Raw genomic sequence first — 18284 nt, forward strand, 5'->3', positions numbered from 1 at the left:
GAGGAGAAGGAGATTTTTAGAAATAGGCTGTGAAAGTCAAGAAGAACATAATTTCAAGAAAGAAGGGATAATGTCAAGTGTTTAAAAAGAGTAAGAACTAGAATGAATACTAAAATAAGGAGGCTGATTTTGGCACACAGGACTGGTGACCTCATGAAAGTATTAAAAGAGCAGATATCATTAGATTAAAAAGTGAATGGAGTATTGGCTCATGAACAGATGAATGGATCAATGAAGTAGAACAAAACTGATTGGAAGGTGAGGAATGCTATAAATTCAGGCTATTCTATTAAAAAGTATAGCAGTAAAGAGAAAGGTAAGACATAAGAGTCAAAGCCGAGGAAGGAATTTTAGCACAGAAGAGACTGAAATATTAGAAGACAAAGGGAAAAGAACCACCACAGGAGGAAGGACTAAAACTCTAGAAGAGGTTACATAACTTCCTCCTAGAAGAGGAAGGATGAGAATTAAAGAACTTAGATAAGGGTTTTAGCCTTGGAAATGATTAGCTGAAACTCTTCCATCGAACAGCAGGGAAGAGCATGAAAACAAAGACTGATATTAGAGGAAGAGGGGAGGGATGCTTGAGGAGTGTGATGCTTGAAGAGGGAGGGATGGCTTTGATTTCTCCATATGGGGGAGAAAAGACTAGGTATCTCATGAAAGGTGGGAAGCAGGTGACACAGTAAGTGTGGTAAAGATACTGATTAGCTCAGGGAGTAGGGGTGTTAAAAGGACATGATAAGAGATTAGGTACAGGTTTGCCAAGCTATACCATGAGCCCAGCTGAGGATGAATCTCTTACATTTGTACTAAGTAGATGAAAAATGATCCAAGTCCTTCCAAGAATGGTGAGAGCACAGGAGGGACACACAGCAGGCATTCTGGGTTTCAAATGGGCAAATGAGTTGCAGAAGATGACCAAGAGGAAGACGGAAATAACGTGAGGTGCTGGTAAGAGGAGTTCAATTAACTACCAAAGAGGAGATGGAAAGAAAAAGGACGAAAAAAGTCAGGAGCTGGCCAAAAGACTGGAAGAACTGAGAAGGGTCTGAGGATGAAAGGCTGAAGAGCAGATTTTGCAAGAATGAGAAGGAGATTTTGGAAAGAGAATAATATTTCAGATGTTTTTTTCTGGATCAATTTCCAATTCTACCTTGATCCTTTCTGAAATAAACAGGAAAAAAACAAAAACAAAAACCTTGGTAAGCAGCAGGCTTCTATATGAGATTCCTAAATTTATTTTTTAAAAAAACTTTTAACCATTCTGCCATTTTTGGATATTTCTACTATCATAAATTTAAAATAGATTGTGATGGACAATTTTGTGCTTCTCGTGTTCTTATTTATTTAGAAGGGATTCCTACAAACAAAATTATTGAATTAAAATATATGAACACAATGTTTTTGAATTACACTATCAAGAGTAACATGCTTAATATTTTAGCCATCCAGACTTCACCCTCTATACACTTTTAAATAAAAACAACATAATGCCATACACATTATTTTGTAACATGCTTTTTTAAACTTAATATTTTAAATCTTTGAGATATTTACAGTTAGCTTAGCTTTTTAATGACTGCCCAGTAATCTACTTTGTGATATTATCACTTATTAAGGAAACCATTTTCTAACAAACATTTTGATTATTTCTACCTTTTTGCTACATAGAGAATACCATAAGGAACATTTTGGTAACACAGCTTTGCAAAACTGCCTAATATTTCCTTGTGAAAAAATTAATAAAAGTAAAATTAAGCCATGTGTGGTGGTTCATGCTTATAGTCCCAGCATTTTGGGAGGCTGAGGCAGGAGGATTGCTTGAAGCCAGGAGTTTGAGACAAGCCTGGTAAATGTAGTGAAACCCCATTATGTACCATAAAAAAAATTTTTAAGTAAAATTGCTGAGTTAAAAAGTATTTTTTAAGGCTTTTGATACATACTTCAGACTGTCCTCCAGAAAAGTTATACTAAAATGACTCAATCAATGAATATCACTTTTGTTTAAAAGCATTGCCAATATGATGGGGGAAATTCAGAACTTATTTTAAAATTTACATTATAAAAAATATTTTTCATGTGTATATAGGCAATTTACATTCATGCGTGTCTGTAAAAATTTCTCTTCATATCATTTGTTCATTTTTTAAAATCAGAGCTGATCATAATCCTGAAACACACAATCTCAGATGCCATGATCCAGAATGTCAAAATTCCAAAACATTAAAATCCTGAAAGATAAAAAAAATCCCTAAAGTCTAAAATCCCCAAATCACAATCTTGAACAATTAAAATCTTGAATGTTGAAATCCTGAAAGCTGAATTCTGGGGCAGGGATTTCCAGTGTGTTTTCAGTTGATGCAGACTAGGTGCATCATGGTAGGTGCATCACATTAGGTGGAACTATTACTGTCTTTATTTGGAAATTAAGTACAGTTTAAAGGAGATGCATTATGGGTGCCAAACTGACAAGGGGTGGATTTATGGTCTTAATTTCAGTTGTTGACTTGACTGGATTAAGGAATACATAGAAATTTAGTAAATTATTATTTTGGGAGTGTCCGTGAGGGTGTTTCCAGAGATTAGTGTGTGAGTCCAAATGGACTAGGTAGGAAAGATCTGCCTTCCGTGTTGGCAGGCACCATCTGATCAGAGAGAAGAAATACAGAAGGCAAGCCGGTCTCTGAGAGCTGGGAACTATTTTTCTCTTGCTGCCGTGGACATCAGAACTTCAGCCTTTAAATGCCAGGACTTATACCAGACCACCCCTACTCCATACACTCCCATTCCCTGGGGTTCTGAGGCTTTTGGCCTTGCATTGAAAGTTAAACATTGGTTTCCCTGGTTCTGAGGCCTTTGCACTTGGACTGAGCCATGTTACCAGCATCTCAAGGTATCCAGCTCACAGGCCTGTTGTGGAACTTCTCAGTCACCATTAGCACAGGAGCCAGTTTTCCTAATAAATCCCTTCTCATATATATACACATGTCTTATTGGTTCTGTCTCTCTGGAGAAGCCTGACTAATAAATAATAAATATTTGGTACTGGGGAAGCCCCATATCATTCCTTCTCACTATATTCCTTAGAATACGATGGAAGAGATCTGTGAAATTGTTCCTTCCAAAAAGGCTGTGATTAAGTTAAGCATACAAGGCTACCTAGTGGTTTAAAAGCTAATTATTATTGGTGCTTTGAAAGCAGAAAATAATTGCAATGCTTAGCAATAACGAGGCTTTCAAGTGAACAACACACACTTATAAAATTTGTACATCACAATCACTCTCCAAATACAAGTGCAGCAGGTGTTTCAAAGGTTATAGAAGTGAAAACGCAGGTGAAAAATGTAAAAAATCTCCCCTGACAAATTATTCAATCCTGTACAACTTCTGCCCCTTCACATATAGCACCAATTCACTATGCTATGCATTTCATCTTCACATTATTTTCATTACTGGAGGTATGAATTGGATGAAAACTTGGAGAGTTCTAATTCATTTTATGAATATTTTGCAAATTTGACTCCAAGAAAATACATTATCACAATGTTGATTGTGTGTACGTGAAAACATTGAGGATGGGCTTGGTGGCTCATGCCTGTAATCTCAGCACTTTGGGATCACCTGAGGTGGGTGGATCACCTGAGGTCAGGAGCTCAAGACCAGCCTGGCCAACATGGTGAAATCCCATCTCTACTAAAAATACAAAAAAATTAGCTGGGTGTGGTGGTGCGTGCCTGTAATCCCAGCTACTCAGGAGGCTGAGGCAGGAGAATTGCTTGAACTAGGAGGTGAAGGCTGCAGTGAGCCGAGATCACAGCACTGCTCTCCAGCCTGGGTAACAGAGGGAGACTCCCTCTCAAAAACAACAAAACAACAACAAAAACATTGAAACTTTCTTAATAAATGAAGAGGTGTCCTTTTTGTACATCTGCATTTGTGAAACAAAATTTCTTGAGATCTTTGCTCTTTGGGAAACTGCATATGTGGTGATGACTCATTGAGGTCTTTGATCAATCTTGTCAAGACATTTCAAATGACCATATTTATCAATCTAGGTGTACAGAATTACCAACTATGGGGGTATAGGTTTATATATTTCACTTTTTGACCTATTTCTTTTATGAATATGGCTTATCTGCTCATAACTGTTACTGTTATTTGTGTGATGTTAGTATATCTGAGTGTTATGCTTGTAAAAACACATGTTATTACTGCCTGTTTTAGCATGTAAAGTGGCCTATGAAATGTCATGCATTACAATTTTATTTTTAATTGACATATAATTGGACAATTTATAGTATAGTTATTTTTGTGTTTCCTAAATAAATCCCCGTTCAAAATGTAAATAAATTTCTTTTTGGTTTTTGAGACAGCATCTCACTCTGTCACCCAGGCTGAAGTGCAGTGATGCTATCTTGGCTCACTGCAGCCTTGATGTCCTGGGGTTAGGTGATCCTTCCACCTTAGCCTCCCAAGTAGCTGGGATTACAGGCATGCACTACCATGCTCAGCTAATTTTTGTATTTTTTGTAGAGATAGGGTTTTGCTATGTGGCCCAAGGTGGTCTCCAACTCCTGGACTCAAGCAATCCTCCCGCTTCAGCTTCCCAAAGTGCTGGGATTTGGCCAGCCTCAGTGGCTTACACCTGTAATCCCAGCATTTTGGGAGGCTGAGGCAGTTGGATCATCTGAAGTCAGGAGTTTGAAACCAGCCTGACCAACATAGTGAAATCCTGTCTGTAATAAAAAATACAAAAAATTAGCCAGGCATGGAGGTGGATGCCTGTAATCCCAGATACTCGGGAGGCTGAGGCAAGAGTCACTTGAACCCAGGAGGTGGAGGTTGCAGTGAGCTGAGATTGTGCCATTGCACTCCAGCCTGGGCAACAAGAGCAACACTCTATCTCAAAATAATAACAACAACAAAGTGTTGGGACCACAGGCATGAGCCACTGCACCTGGCCAAATAAATGTCTTTTAGATAATTTTTTAGAATTATTTTTTCCATAATTATATTTTCAGGATTTTGATCTTTTGGGATTGCGATTTTTGAGATTTTAGACCCTTGGGATTTTGATCTTTTGAGATTTCAACACTTGGGATTGCGCCTTTTGGGATTATGGTTCAAACCCTTTTTAAACTGGGAGGTTCATATGTTTGTGTACATTTGCAAGATCTGGTTATATATTCAAGCAACTTTAATCGCTTTGGCTAGACAAACACTAGAGATATTTTTCCCAGATTGTCTTTTCATTTTGTTTGGATTTATTGATGTACCAAGACTTTTTCTTCTTTTTAATTATTTTTTAAAAGATAAAGGGTTTTGGTATGTTGCTCAGGCTGGTCTCAAACTCCTGTGCTCAAGTAATCCTTCCTGTCTTGGCCTCCCGAAGTGCTGGGATTATAGGTGGGAATATTAAGGCTTTTAATGTATTCAGATTTATCAATCTTCTCCTTTGGTAGGAAAAGCAGAGCGGAAACCACGATTTCTTTTTTTTTGAGACAGAGTTTTGCTCTTGTTGCCTGGGCTGGAGTGCAATGGCATGACCTTGGCTCAGGGCAACCTCTGCCTCCCAGATTCAAGCGATGCTTCTGCCTCAGCTTCCAGAAGAGCTGAGATTACAGGTGTATGCCACCATGCCTGGCTAATTTTTTATATTTTTAGTAGAGACAGGTTTTCACCATGTTGGCAAGGCTGGTCTCGAACTCCTGACCTCAGGTGATCCACCCACCTCGGCCTCCCAAAGTGCTAGGATTACAGACGTGAGCAACCATGTCTGGCCTGAAACCAGGACTTCTTAAGGAGAAAGAACAGTCCTTCATTTTTCAAAGCTGTTTTCTATACTGTATCTATTTAAATTGAAAACATAGTAAGAATCAAGACTACTGTTTCTAAAAGAAAGGAGATTAACTCAGACTATAAAAACATGTAAGGATTATAAAATGCCTTTTATTTTAATATTAGTTTGGTATTACTTTGTTAAGAATGTTTCTAATAAAATCATAAGATAACTTTATGTCCTATTGAGAATTTCATTAAAGAATGAAAATATAAAAGCTAATAGACATGCATCCTTGCAAATTTGGAACATGTAAAATTAATAAGAGGAACACTTGAAGATGATCTAGAAAATTCTGAGATTTCCAGAGAACCAGGCCTGGCAATATTATCACAGATGAGTGGCATCCCGTAAAGGAAGTGTAGACGAACAAACAAACTTAATCTAAGAAAGACAATACTTACTATTCCAGAACTAAGATCATTTCTGACGGAGTCTCATAAACTTCATGTAAATTAATGACCCAAGGATTGTCCTGTGCTAGTTCAAGTACAGCAATCTCATGAATTATTTCCATCCGACAATCTTGGCCTTTTCTTCTTTTTCTCATGAACTTTGCAGCAAATTCTTTCCCCGAATCTTTCTTTATACATTTTCTCACCACTGCAAATTTCCCCCTAGAATTAAAAACATTCACTGTTAAAGTTGACAACTTTCCAGAGATGGCAGATTTAAATTTCCAAATACCCATTGGTGGGTATTTAAATTTAGCTCATATACAATCACAAAAGTAGAAATATCACTTAGAAATTTATATAGGCGACATCTCTAGATTTGTAGATTTATCATATAAAAATGTGTAAATTTGCAAAATTCACTTTCTAAATAAAAACAAATATTAAAGTCCATATTTTTTGCAGTTACACATAACTTAATTTTTTGCACATTTATACATAAAATGACTTAAGTCTTTAAAAAAGCCATTTGAGCCCAGGCACAGTGGGTCACCTTTGTAATCTTAGCACTTTGGGAGGCTGAGGCGGGTGGATCATGTGAGGTCAGTAGTTCCGGACCAACCTGGCCAACATGGTGAAACCCCGTCTCTACTAAAAATACAAAAATTAGCCAGGTGTGGTAGTGCATGCCTGTAATCTCAGCCACTCAGGAGGCTGAGGCATGGGAATTACTTAAACCTGGGAGGTGGAGGTTGCAGTGAGCTGAGATCATGCCACTGCACTTCTGCCTGGGGGACAGAGAGAGACTGTCTCCAAGAAAAAAAAAAAAAAAAGAACAAAAGCCATTTGATCTTTTAACAGAAACTGGTCACCAGAATCCCTAATATGATGAATTTCACTGCTGCTAATTGACTCTAAAGAGCACTATCACTTTCTAAATGTAAGGATCTCACTCATCTAACATTTTAACTACAGCATCAGCTAGAAATGTTGCATTTTCCCATAAAGACAGATACAGCAAAGCGTTATCTTGATACATCACTATTTGTCATAAAACTAATAAGCAGGTAAACTGGGGACTCAATATGGCATACTGATTAAAGGTATGAGCTCTGGAATTAGACCTATGTGGACTTGAACCCTGCAAAAGGCACCTGATAATAACCTTAGGTGGTTTATTTAACCTCTTTTAGTTTCATTTTTCTTTTTCCTTTCTTTCTTTTTTCTTTCTTTCTTTTTTTTTTTTTTTTTNTGGGTCTATGTTGCTCGGGCTAGTATTGAACTCCTTGCCTCAGGTGATCCTGCCACCTCAGCCTCCTGAGTAGCTATGAGTAAAGGCATGAGCCTCCATGCCCTAAGTCTCATTTTTCTAACCAGTATAATAGAGATACAAATGGCATCTACTTCCCAAGGTTGTGAGAATTAAAGCATATAATAGATTTCAATTGCTTAGCATGGTACTTGCCACATAGTAAGTGCTCAATAAAATATTACTAGTCACAGAAACATCCTTCAGGTCTGATAGCCATCACCCATAAATATCCACTGAATCCTTAGGTTGAAAGGCAACTTAGAAATCATATAGTATTTTACCTAATGCCAAATCCCAATGTCTTATTTCAAACTGTGAGGTAATCTTTTCTACTACGGGGTACATATTTTAATAAGGTTATCATTACAAGCCTAAACCTGACTTCAGCTGAAGGGATAAGTTAGGGTCCTCTGCTGAGCAGTACAGACTAGACCTCACTCTCTTTTCCATATGGTAGTCTATCAGATAGTGAACACAGCAAACACCATTTGTTAGCTGCCACTCTCTCTTCCCTTTCCCAGTATGCAGTCAATCCTCATCCCCATAGGTTTTTTTTTTTTTTTTTCTTCAAGAGATGGGGTCTCACTCTGTTGCCCAGGCTGGAGTGCAGTGGCACAATCATGGCTCAATGCAGCCTTGGACTTCGGGGCTCAAGTAATCCTCCCACCTTAGCCTCCTGTGTAGCTGGAATTACAAGCACATGCCACCATGCCTGGCTAGTTTAAAAAAAAAATTTTTTTTTTTAAGTAAAGATGGGGTTTCGTCATGTTGGCCAGACTGGTCTCAAACACCTGGCCTCAAGTGATCTGTCCACCCCGGCCTCCCAAAGTGCTGGGATTATAGGCGTGAGCCACCACGCCTAGCCTGCCCCGTTAAATTCTAACTTCTAGGCTTTGATCTGGCATTCTAGACCTTGCTGACCTAATTTTGAGTAGTAATTCTTCCTTGCCAGCTACTGTTAACTGCAAATATGATTTTCATGTCTTCCATGTTTTTACTATCATTAGTAATACACATGTGGGATGACAAATCCTTAGGCATAGCCCTATGGCTGTTCAATTTGGTAACAACCTACCTAACAGCACCCTTATTCAGATCAAAGTTCTTTTATTCACAGAAATATGAAAGACTTCTACAGATATGGGAGAGAGTAACTATAAATGAATTCCTCAAAGACTAATACCTTTAGTTTTATCCCACAAAATCATTAGGCCAACATCCTCATCAAGCTTTAAAAGGTTCCCAATGATCTCTGGAAAGAAAACAATTATTAATAATTTGATGTTTTCATCCTACATGTCTGGAAGTTTCAAGAGAAGAGAAAGTTTAATTTGTGAAAAATTCGTCTGAAATGAAGCCTCAACATATAATTGGCAGCAAGCATGTTTCTGGTAAATTACAAATGACTCACTAGAATGGCCCTCAAACACCTATCACACATACACAAATGTTTATTGCTGCCACACCTGACATTCAAAGCAATAAAGTACTATGCAGTAAGTAAAAAACTACGTATTACGTAGCCTGAAAGTATATTTTTAAAGACCACATAGGAAGACAGCTAATTCAGCAAACAGAATTGGAACTCAAAATTACATCAGTAGTCTAAAATGCTAGATCAAAACGTAGAAGTTAGAATTTAACAGGGCAAATTAAACATGGACTCACACACATTGCTGACCTGTGAACTCTGAGACCCTGTTACAGAACAGCCGTTGCTAAATTCTGGGGCCTCTTCCCTATACTGATCATCTGCTGCTCACACTCCTCGCCCATTCCTTTAGGACCCAGAATGTAGTTCTCACGGCTCTCCTTTCATACCAATGACTACTCTGACACCCCTTTTTTTTTCTGGAAACATTCCTCACAGTTCTAGGTTTATTCTTTTCTTTCCACCATATTGTGTACTATACTGGGGGGTCAGCAAACTTTTCTGTAAAGGGAAAGCAAGATAGTAAATATTTTTGGCTTTGCGGATAAGAGGGTCTCTACAGCAACGACTCAAGTCCACTGTTGTAGAATGAAAGCAGCCATACAAGAAAGGTAAATGAATGGGTATGTTTGGCTTCCAATGAAACTTTATGGATGCTGAAATGTGAATTTCATAAGATTTTCATGTTATTAAATATTACTTATTCTCATTTTTTTCAACTATTAAAAAATGTAAAACATAAAAACAGCTTGCGAGACTTACAAAAATAGGTGGCTGGCTGTAGTTTGCTAACCCCTGCTATATCCCATGCTGAATAAAACTCTTCCATCATTTTAATACCACATACCACTGAAACTGACATGACAGCATGCCTTCATCTCTAAATGACTGGTGCAATGGGAGGAGGACTCTTCAAACCACTCAAGGAGTGAGTCAGAGGAGATAATAACAGATTTCTGGGAATTGTTCTATACAGCTACACTGTATAAAGAAACATGAAATTCAGCATTCAAGCTGTGAAGTCCCAGTGTATAGGCTCAGAATTATATTGAGAGTTCCCTAAATTCCATACCCCAAAAGGGCTCCAACATGCATATATTACCAGGACTTTATGGTAAAGTTTGTGACAGTACCTCAACCTTTAACTTTAGGTTACTGAATCCTCTACAAAACATTTTAAAAATGATGTTTCTCAGCCGGGCGCAGTGCCTCACACCTGTAATCCCAGCACTTTGGGAGGCTGAGACGGGTGGATCACAAGGTCAGGAGTTCAAGACCAGTCTGACCAACATGGTGAAAACCCATCTCTACTAAAAATACAAAAATTAGCTGGGCGTGGTGGTGCACGCCTGTAATCCCAGCTACTCAGGAGGCTGGGGCAGGAGAATTGCCTGAACCTGGGAGACGGAGGTTGCAGTGAGTCAAGACTGTGCCACTGCACTCCAGCCTGGGTGACAGGGTGGTGAGACTTCCTCTCCAGAAAAAAAAAAAAAAAAAAAAAAAAAATGATGTTTCTCTGACACTAGGGGCCACAGTTACATGCAGCTGACTTGGGGCTGATGAGGTCCAAGGGCATAAGATGTTTGTGGCATATCTACTTTTTTTTGTTGTTGACTCAAAAGCCAAACTTCTTCCTGGAATACACAGTTGCCATACTTTTCAGGGTTTTTTCATTTCAAAAACATCTGTATTTCACTAATACGTACAAAACTGAGAACTTAGGTTTTCATTAAATATTTTGGGATGAATATCAGAAACGAACACATTTCAGAACTACTGACTGAAAACATATTCCAGAGAGGTGGGAAAGGCAAGACACATAAACAATAACAAGAGGAGGTGACATTTCAGTGAGACCCACCAGTCCAAGCTCTCTAAGAACTCTGCATTAACAGTGCCTAAAAACAGTGCTTAGGAAGACAGGGTGAATATCTTTAGGTAGGTATGTTTGCTAAGGAGTTTGGGCTTCATCAGGCTTTACACTGGAACCTATTAGAATTCTGAAAATAATTGTTCAAAAAAGATAATTCTGGCTGGGCACAGCAGCTCATGCCTGTAATACCAGCACTTTGGGAGACTGAGGTAGGTGGATTGCTTAAGCCTGAGAGATCAAGACCAGCCTGGGCAACATGGTGAAACCCTGTCTCTACAAAAACTACAAAAATTAGATGGACATGGTTGTGCACACCAGTAGTCTAGGCACTTGGGAGGCTGGGATGGGAGGATCACTTGAGCCTGGGACATCTAGGCTGCTGAGATCATGTAAGTGCGCTCCAGCCTGGGCAACAGGATGAGACCCTAAAAAATCAAAGAGATCATTCTAATAGTGTTGTGAAGAGTGGATTGCCAAGTGATAACTAGGAACAGAGAGGCCAATAAAATAATTTAAAGCAGTAGGCCTGAACTCCAGTGGCAGCAGTAGAGACTGGGAAAAAAGAATACATTTAAAAGCCAATCAAAGTCAACATTTATTGGCACTCACTGAAAGATTTGAGTTGCCGGCAGAGATGAGAGGAGGGAAAGGTGAAAGTTCAGGATGACTTTTAGATTTTTAATATAGGTACTGTGTAAATGTGGTACCAGTTATAGTACCACTGAGATAAAGATGATGAAAAGAGTAAGAGATTTTTTGGGAAAGATCATATGCTAGGTTTTGGACAGAAGTTTGAGCTGCATTTCTTGGTAAAAAGAATCCTATTTATTGAAGGGATTCCAAACATAAATTCAAGTGTTGGATTATAGGCAAAGGTGAAGAGATAATACAATATATAAGGTTTAGGTAAACATCAGAAAATGTAGATGTTAATTTGAGCAGTTCACGGGGGAAGTAAAATAATGTCCAAGGTTCTCTTTTATTCTAGGCTAAAGTGCTTTGTTTATACCTTTATAATATTTATGTCAATCTTACATATTAAAACTTGTATTATGTCTCCCAGCTGAACTGTTTCAGAGACCTCACTTATTATTCATCTTTTTATCTCCATAGTGCGCTGCACATGGCAAGTGTGCAAATATAATCAGCACATCTAGTATATATACTGCTCTTATTATTTTGTTAAATAAGTTTTATGGCAACTTAACCTCTTAACATTTAATATACTGGACTCCTTGCCATTTTCTCTTTACTGAATTTTTCTACAGCTGTGACTTAATGTTTTACTGACAACAGCAACTACTACTGAAATTCCATCCATTCTTTACAGCCCAACTGAAATGTTATTTCCCACCATAAGACCTTCCAATGGTATATCATCTTGCCTATAAAGGGGACGGTGGTCGATCTGCTACATTTCGGAATAGCTTCCAGAGCCTAGGGTAGTGTCTTTAAGTACTTAATATGTAATTTTTTGTTTTTGAGACTGAGTTTTGCTCTTGTTGCCCAGGCTGGAGTGCAATGACGTGATCTCGGCTCACTGCAACCTGTGCCTCCCGAGTTCAAGCTATTCTCTTGCCTCAGCCTCCTAAGTAGCTGGGATTACAGATGTCTACCACCACGCCTGGCTAATTTTTCTGTATTTATAGTAGAAATGGGGTGTCTCCATGTTGGTCAAGCAGAAGACACGGGTTTCTCCGTATTGGTCAGGCTGGTCTTGAACTCTTGACCTCAGGTGATCCACCCACCTTGGCCTCTCAAAATGCTGGGATTACAGGTGTGAGCCACTGTGCCCAGCCCGTCCCACTTTTTTTTTTTTTTGAGACAGAGTCCCGCTCTGTCACCCTGGCTGGAGTACAGTGATACTATCTGTACTCACTGCAACCTCCACCTCCCAATCAAGCAATTCTCCTGCCTCAGCCTCCTGAGTAGCTGGTACTACAGGTACATGCCTGGCTAATTTTTGTATTTTTGGTAGAAATGAGGTTTCATCATGTTGTCCAGGCTGCTTTCAAGTGATCCACCCACCTCGGCCTCCCAAAGTGCAGGGATTACAGGCATGAGCCACCATGCCCAGCCAGAGATAATGTCTTAAAGATAAAGAAGTTCCATTCAATAAAAACCTAGAATAGATTTTGTTTTCCTTATCGTTGAAATGATCAAGGAAAAGACCCTAGGTGTAAAAATTAGTGAGTCCATTCAAATAAGACATTAGCATGCGTGATAAGAAAAGGCAAGGCTTTAAAAGTCAAACTTGGTTTTAAATTCTGGCTTATAACTGTGTAATCTTGGGCAATTTATTAATCCTTTGGATCCTGGGATTCCTCATCTGTAAAATGAGATCAATGGCACTTTATCTTACAGGGCAGTGACGACTATACAGAATTACATCTTTACAGTGTAGCATTCAAAAAATGATCAATAATCAGTAGCTATTTTTACTACTAACATTAGTTTCAAATCTATCATATAACCAATGATAATTTTTACAAAAAAAAATAGGCATTCTGGGAGGTGAGCTATTTAGTCTACATGATGTCTAAATTCTCTCAAGAAATCTAGTTCTTATTTACCTGAAGAGGTGAATCAAATGACTATAGCTACTTAGCTTTCTTATGCATTTGGTTCAACAATCAGATTGTATAAAATTGTGTCATCTATAGTTTTATCAAGAGACTGAAATTCAAATCCTTGAATTCACGTATCTTAAATTAAGATTTTAACATTTTAAGCGTGAACTTTTCAAAATTAAACAGCTGACTGACTTAAATAAAGTACCTGCCTGAGAGCAGATGCCATACTTTCCAAGTAACTTTATCACTGAATCACAAATATGGCCAATTTTCTTTTATCCATTCAAAGTATCAGATTACCCAAAACTGTTTGCAAATTAAATTCTTCAAACTAATGACTAGCTGTCTAGAAATTTTATATAACATCTGTGTTAAGACAAGGCAATTTCTGCATGGATGTTACTTGATAAAAAGCTCGTTATTTTTTTTTTTGTTGTTTTTAATTTTATTTTTATTTATTTTTTAAAGGTCGTTATTTCTTAAAAAATAATTTAGGACACACACTTCAGTTGTTGTCAGATACAAAAACTGATGCTATTACCTACAGCCATCAATCTAGGTAAGGGCATACAGTTCCCAAAATACCCACCCAGAGTCTCCTTTTAGTTTGAATATTCTTGTATTCTCTGATAAACACCCTTTTTTGTCCCTGTTATCCCTGACTGCTCTGAGGAGAATGTGATAGGACATCCTTAATTTACTTTAAGGCCCAAGTGGGGACTTAACTATATGACACTGAAGCTTGATCGTGTTTGTTCCAATGTGGAACCCATTCACATATCCTCTCATAAAAATGTCAGGAAATTGCTTTAGTCGTAAGATATAGACTAGAGATTATTCTTTGAAAAACATGTGTGGTGTAATGGGAACGATTTCAAAGTCAGGAGTCCTAGCTCTGCTATCTTTCACAAGACTTAATCTGTGTCTTTGTTTTCTCATCTGAAAAATGGGGCTTTCCAAACAGGCTTGTGGTGAGAATCAATGAGATAACGCATGTGAAGGCACTTGTAAAACTGTAAAGCCTGCACATTTACAAAGTACCTGCTTTAGATGGGAACTTGTATTTGTAACTTTTTTCCTTAGGAAAATCCAACTATTAGCATGTACTAATATTTTTAAAGTGCTTTCTTGGCTTAAAGTATTTTTTTCTTAAGAAAAAATGTATGAGTATATTAAAAACATTAAAGTTGAGAGCTAGATAACAAAAACAAATGTAAGGCAAATCATTTGATATGAAATTGGTGTATCTTTAAGTTCCTAGAAAAATCTTTGTTCCTATATTATCAATACTCAAGGAAAATCAACATGAAAAAATTCTCAGAACCCAAGGTCATTTCTCTTGTGTGCCTCTGTAATGAAATCATTAACGTAGTTTACATTGGCATACAGCCAGACTCAAGGAAAGGTAACAAGCCTCAGGAATAACCAGTCAAGCTTCAAGCAATAAAATAATGTTTTACATCATATATTTACCCGTATTTACGTTGCTATGGACTCTGCTGGAAACATGAAAGAATGTGACATTTCGTAAAATGATCAACATCACATCCTGTTATTACTCGGAAATCAATGTTGACCATTTAAAAAATTCTCTTAACAGTCATCTCATTGAAAGTTTTAGCTCTGTAATAACATAGCAGCACCTGAAAGAGATCGATTTGATTGAACATAACTCTTCACACCCCTTCTGCATTTTGCTAAATGAAAGGCCAAAGAATAAAAATAAAAAATCTGTTTTTCTTCCTACATCATTAAAATATAACACGGGTATTTTGCAAGTTCTTTATCAGCATGAGATTAATTAGAGTTATATCAGAAATGCAACCAGAGTTAAGAGTTGGAAAAATAAGTTTTCTATCTTATCAGAGGAAACATCAAGAAACACACTTAACTATGTTAAAACCATAAAATACAGGCAAAATTTATAAACCTTAAACAAGGACTGCTTATAGCACAGACAGAACTTTTACTTTCAGAGATGTCTAAACAGTTCCTGTGACTTTGTTACATTGTGCAGGTTTTCTTTTTTGGTTACACTTAAAATAACATTTATTGAATTACACCATGAATTACATTTATTGAGTGCTTCCCCTAAGCTAAACACAGCCTTAAGGCTATGTTTTACTTAACTCTCTCACCAACCCTATGAGGCAATAAATGGTTAGGCAATGCACTCAAGTCCACATAACCCTAGTAAGAGCCAAGATTCAATCTCACATTATCTGACTCCAAAGCCATTGTTCTTAAGCATTGCATTAAACTCCTTTATAAAAGGGTGCCACAAGGAAAAGAATAGATTTAATTCTATTTTTCAGTTCCAGGCTTTTATATCAAATATTCATCTAATAACTGCATTGTTATGCTGCTTTAGGACCTATTCCTTTTGTAAAGAAATTTACATAAGAAAAGGTATGTAGAAGATATCACAACCTTAAAACAAACAAAACAACACCTGATCAGGAAGCTAATTTTATAATGGAGTTTAAAACAAAAGTTGAAAGAAACATTCCTGAAGGAATTGGTACCGTAAAACCTGGTGGGGTGCAAATCAGTTTCCCAGATTATAAAACCTCCACGACAGAGCTTCCCACCTGAAGACATTTCGCTTTGTAAAATACTTGCACCAGTTTTCCTTGTGGAATGAAGCCAGACAACCAAATAATGGAAAAACGTAGTTTTCCTTTTTTTTTTTTTTTTTTTGAGACGATTCTCGCTTTGTGGTCCAGGCTGAAATGCAATGGCACTATCTCCGCCCACTGCAACCTCCTCCTCCTGGGTTCATGTGATTCTCTTACCTCAGCCTCCCAAGTAGCTGGGATTACAGGCATCCACCACCACCCCCACCTAATTTTTGTATTTTCAGTAGAGACGGGGGGTTTCACCACGTTGGCCAGGCTGGTCTCGAACTCCTGACCTCAGGTAATCTACTGGCTTTGGCCTCCCAAAGTGCTAGGATTACAGGTGCGAGCCCTGGTGCCCCGTCAGTTTTCCTTTTTTCAAGTAGTACGGGTTACTTCAGAATGTTTGGAATGTCTACAAATCAGAATATCCAGCTAAGCCACAGCTCCCTTCACCTTTTCACCCTAGCAGTGAAGTAATCTTGTTCCTGAAAGGTGTTTTCTTTTTTGTTAACGTTTAGGAATAAGTAAGACTTTGTCAAGGTAGCATTCCACATCTCCACCCGCCAAAAAAACTATTTCCATAAGTTACCTTAGTATGTGTAAGGTTGGGTGTTTTTAACATTATAAGTAATCTCACATTGTTTGCCTTTCCAAGACCCCAGCTGAAGGCTGTTTCGACTGTCAGGCCCTTTCCCATTACAACATGGTGCTATTTTGCAACCATGACAAATGTTGGCAATAATGCCAACATTTACTGAACGCCATGTGGCAAGCCCAGTGGTATGCACTTGACAGGCATGGCATCTTCAGGACACCTCTGAGGTAGACACCGTCATCATTATCCGGATTTTACGGATGAGGAAAGTAAGGCTAGGGAGTCTAAGTAACCCCTCCAAAGGCAAACACAGCAAGCAGGGCATGAATATGAACTCAATCTACCCCAGGGCCAGAGTTTTAACAACTTCCCCAAACTGTTCTCAAGGAAGAGTCCCCAAACCCCACAGAAATCACTATCACCCCCTTCAGCATACAAAATGTAAAGCATCCGAACAGCCTGCACCTGCAACTTTGGAGACCAAGTTGTAAGCTTCCCCTACCCCCACAAAAAAGGGTGGGGTGGGGTGGGGTGGGGTAGGAGAAGGCAAGAATCAGTTCCCAGAAAAGTAAAAAGAGCGAGACACAGACCAAGCGCCTACGAAAGACACCAATCTAAATTCGAGGCTAAAGGACCTAAATATTTAAAAACTAAAACGGCACAAAACCAAACCAATCATGAAAACGAAAATGAAGTCAGCAGAAGACCGACACAAGGTAACAGAGCCCCGGTGCAAAGGAAGCTGTCACAACGGATGCTGTGTTTTATTAAAACCACACAGGGAGATAAGAAAGTCGTCAGAGTTGAAGGCCCAAAGCAAAGCCGGCTCCACAGACCTCTGGTTTTCAGACCCGCCGCTCGCGGGGAACGGCAGACGCGGCCAGCACCTTCTCTCGTTAAACTGCCGTTCGAAACGCCACAGAGAACGAAAAGGGCTGAGAGAAGAAGGTGTCCGCGCCCCCGGGACGGCCATCCAGTTACCATCACTCGCTCCCGGGGCGCGGCGCGTGGAGGGGGCGCTGGTGCAGCTCAGGCTGCCCTACTCGCCGCCAGCACCCAAGTTTGTGCCAAGTCACCACGCGCGTTATCGGCAGCAGCAACGCCACCTCGGCCTCCCCGCCGGGCCCCGGCACTTATCCGCGCCCGCGTCCTGCCCAGCGCGTCCGGGAAGGTTCCGCGCCGGGCCCCGCCCGTCCTCACCTGCCCAGCTCCCGGCCCGGGCACAGGCTGTAGCCGTCCTGGAAGGGCTCGGTGCGCACCGCGGCGCGGATCTCCGTCAGCAGCCCGCGGGCCTGGGGCGGCGGCGGCGGCCGGCGAGGCCCACTCGGACCCCGGCCGGCCCGGCCCGAGCCTGAGGTGGCGCCCGGGGAGGAGCCGCCGCTGTCCGGCTTCTCTAGAGGAATCATGGTGTTCGGGCGTGCTTCCTTCCTGGCCACCAGTTCGCTCCGAACAGCCTGAGGGGCACGGACCCGCCTGCGGCTTCTAGAGCCTGCCGGAGAAGCCCTCAAACACCCGCTCTCCCCGGGGCGGCGCTCGGACTGCGGCGGGACGGCTACCGCCAGCCCGGCCCCGCCCACCGCCAGCCCGGCCCCGCCCACCGCCAGCCCGGCCCCGCCCACCGCCAGCCCGGCCCCGCCCACC

At 39.9% G+C, this 18284-nt stretch overlaps 1 protein-coding gene across 1 annotated transcript in view; it reads right to left on the reverse strand.

Moving 5' to 3' along the window:
* STK17A (serine/threonine kinase 17a) overlaps nucleotides 1-18224 on the reverse strand; it is a 43856-nt gene extending 25632 nt beyond the window's left edge. The window contains exons 1-2 of the mRNA XM_017515377.1: nucleotides 17844-18224; nucleotides 6247-6459 (exon numbers count right to left, since the gene is read on the reverse strand). Of these exons, the coding sequence (XP_017370866.1) occupies nucleotides 6247-6459; nucleotides 17844-18049 (419 nt within the window). The 5' untranslated portion in view covers nucleotides 18050-18224. The remainder of the gene's footprint in view (nucleotides 1-6246; nucleotides 6460-17843) is intronic.
* Between the last annotated feature and the right edge of the window lie 60 nt (nucleotides 18225-18284).

This window comes from Cebus imitator, unplaced genomic scaffold (genome assembly GCF_001604975.1).
Source record: "Cebus imitator isolate Cc_AM_T3 unplaced genomic scaffold, Cebus_imitator-1.0 Scaffold548, whole genome shotgun sequence".
NCBI classification, from domain to species: Eukaryota; Metazoa; Chordata; class Mammalia; order Primates; family Cebidae; genus Cebus; species Cebus imitator.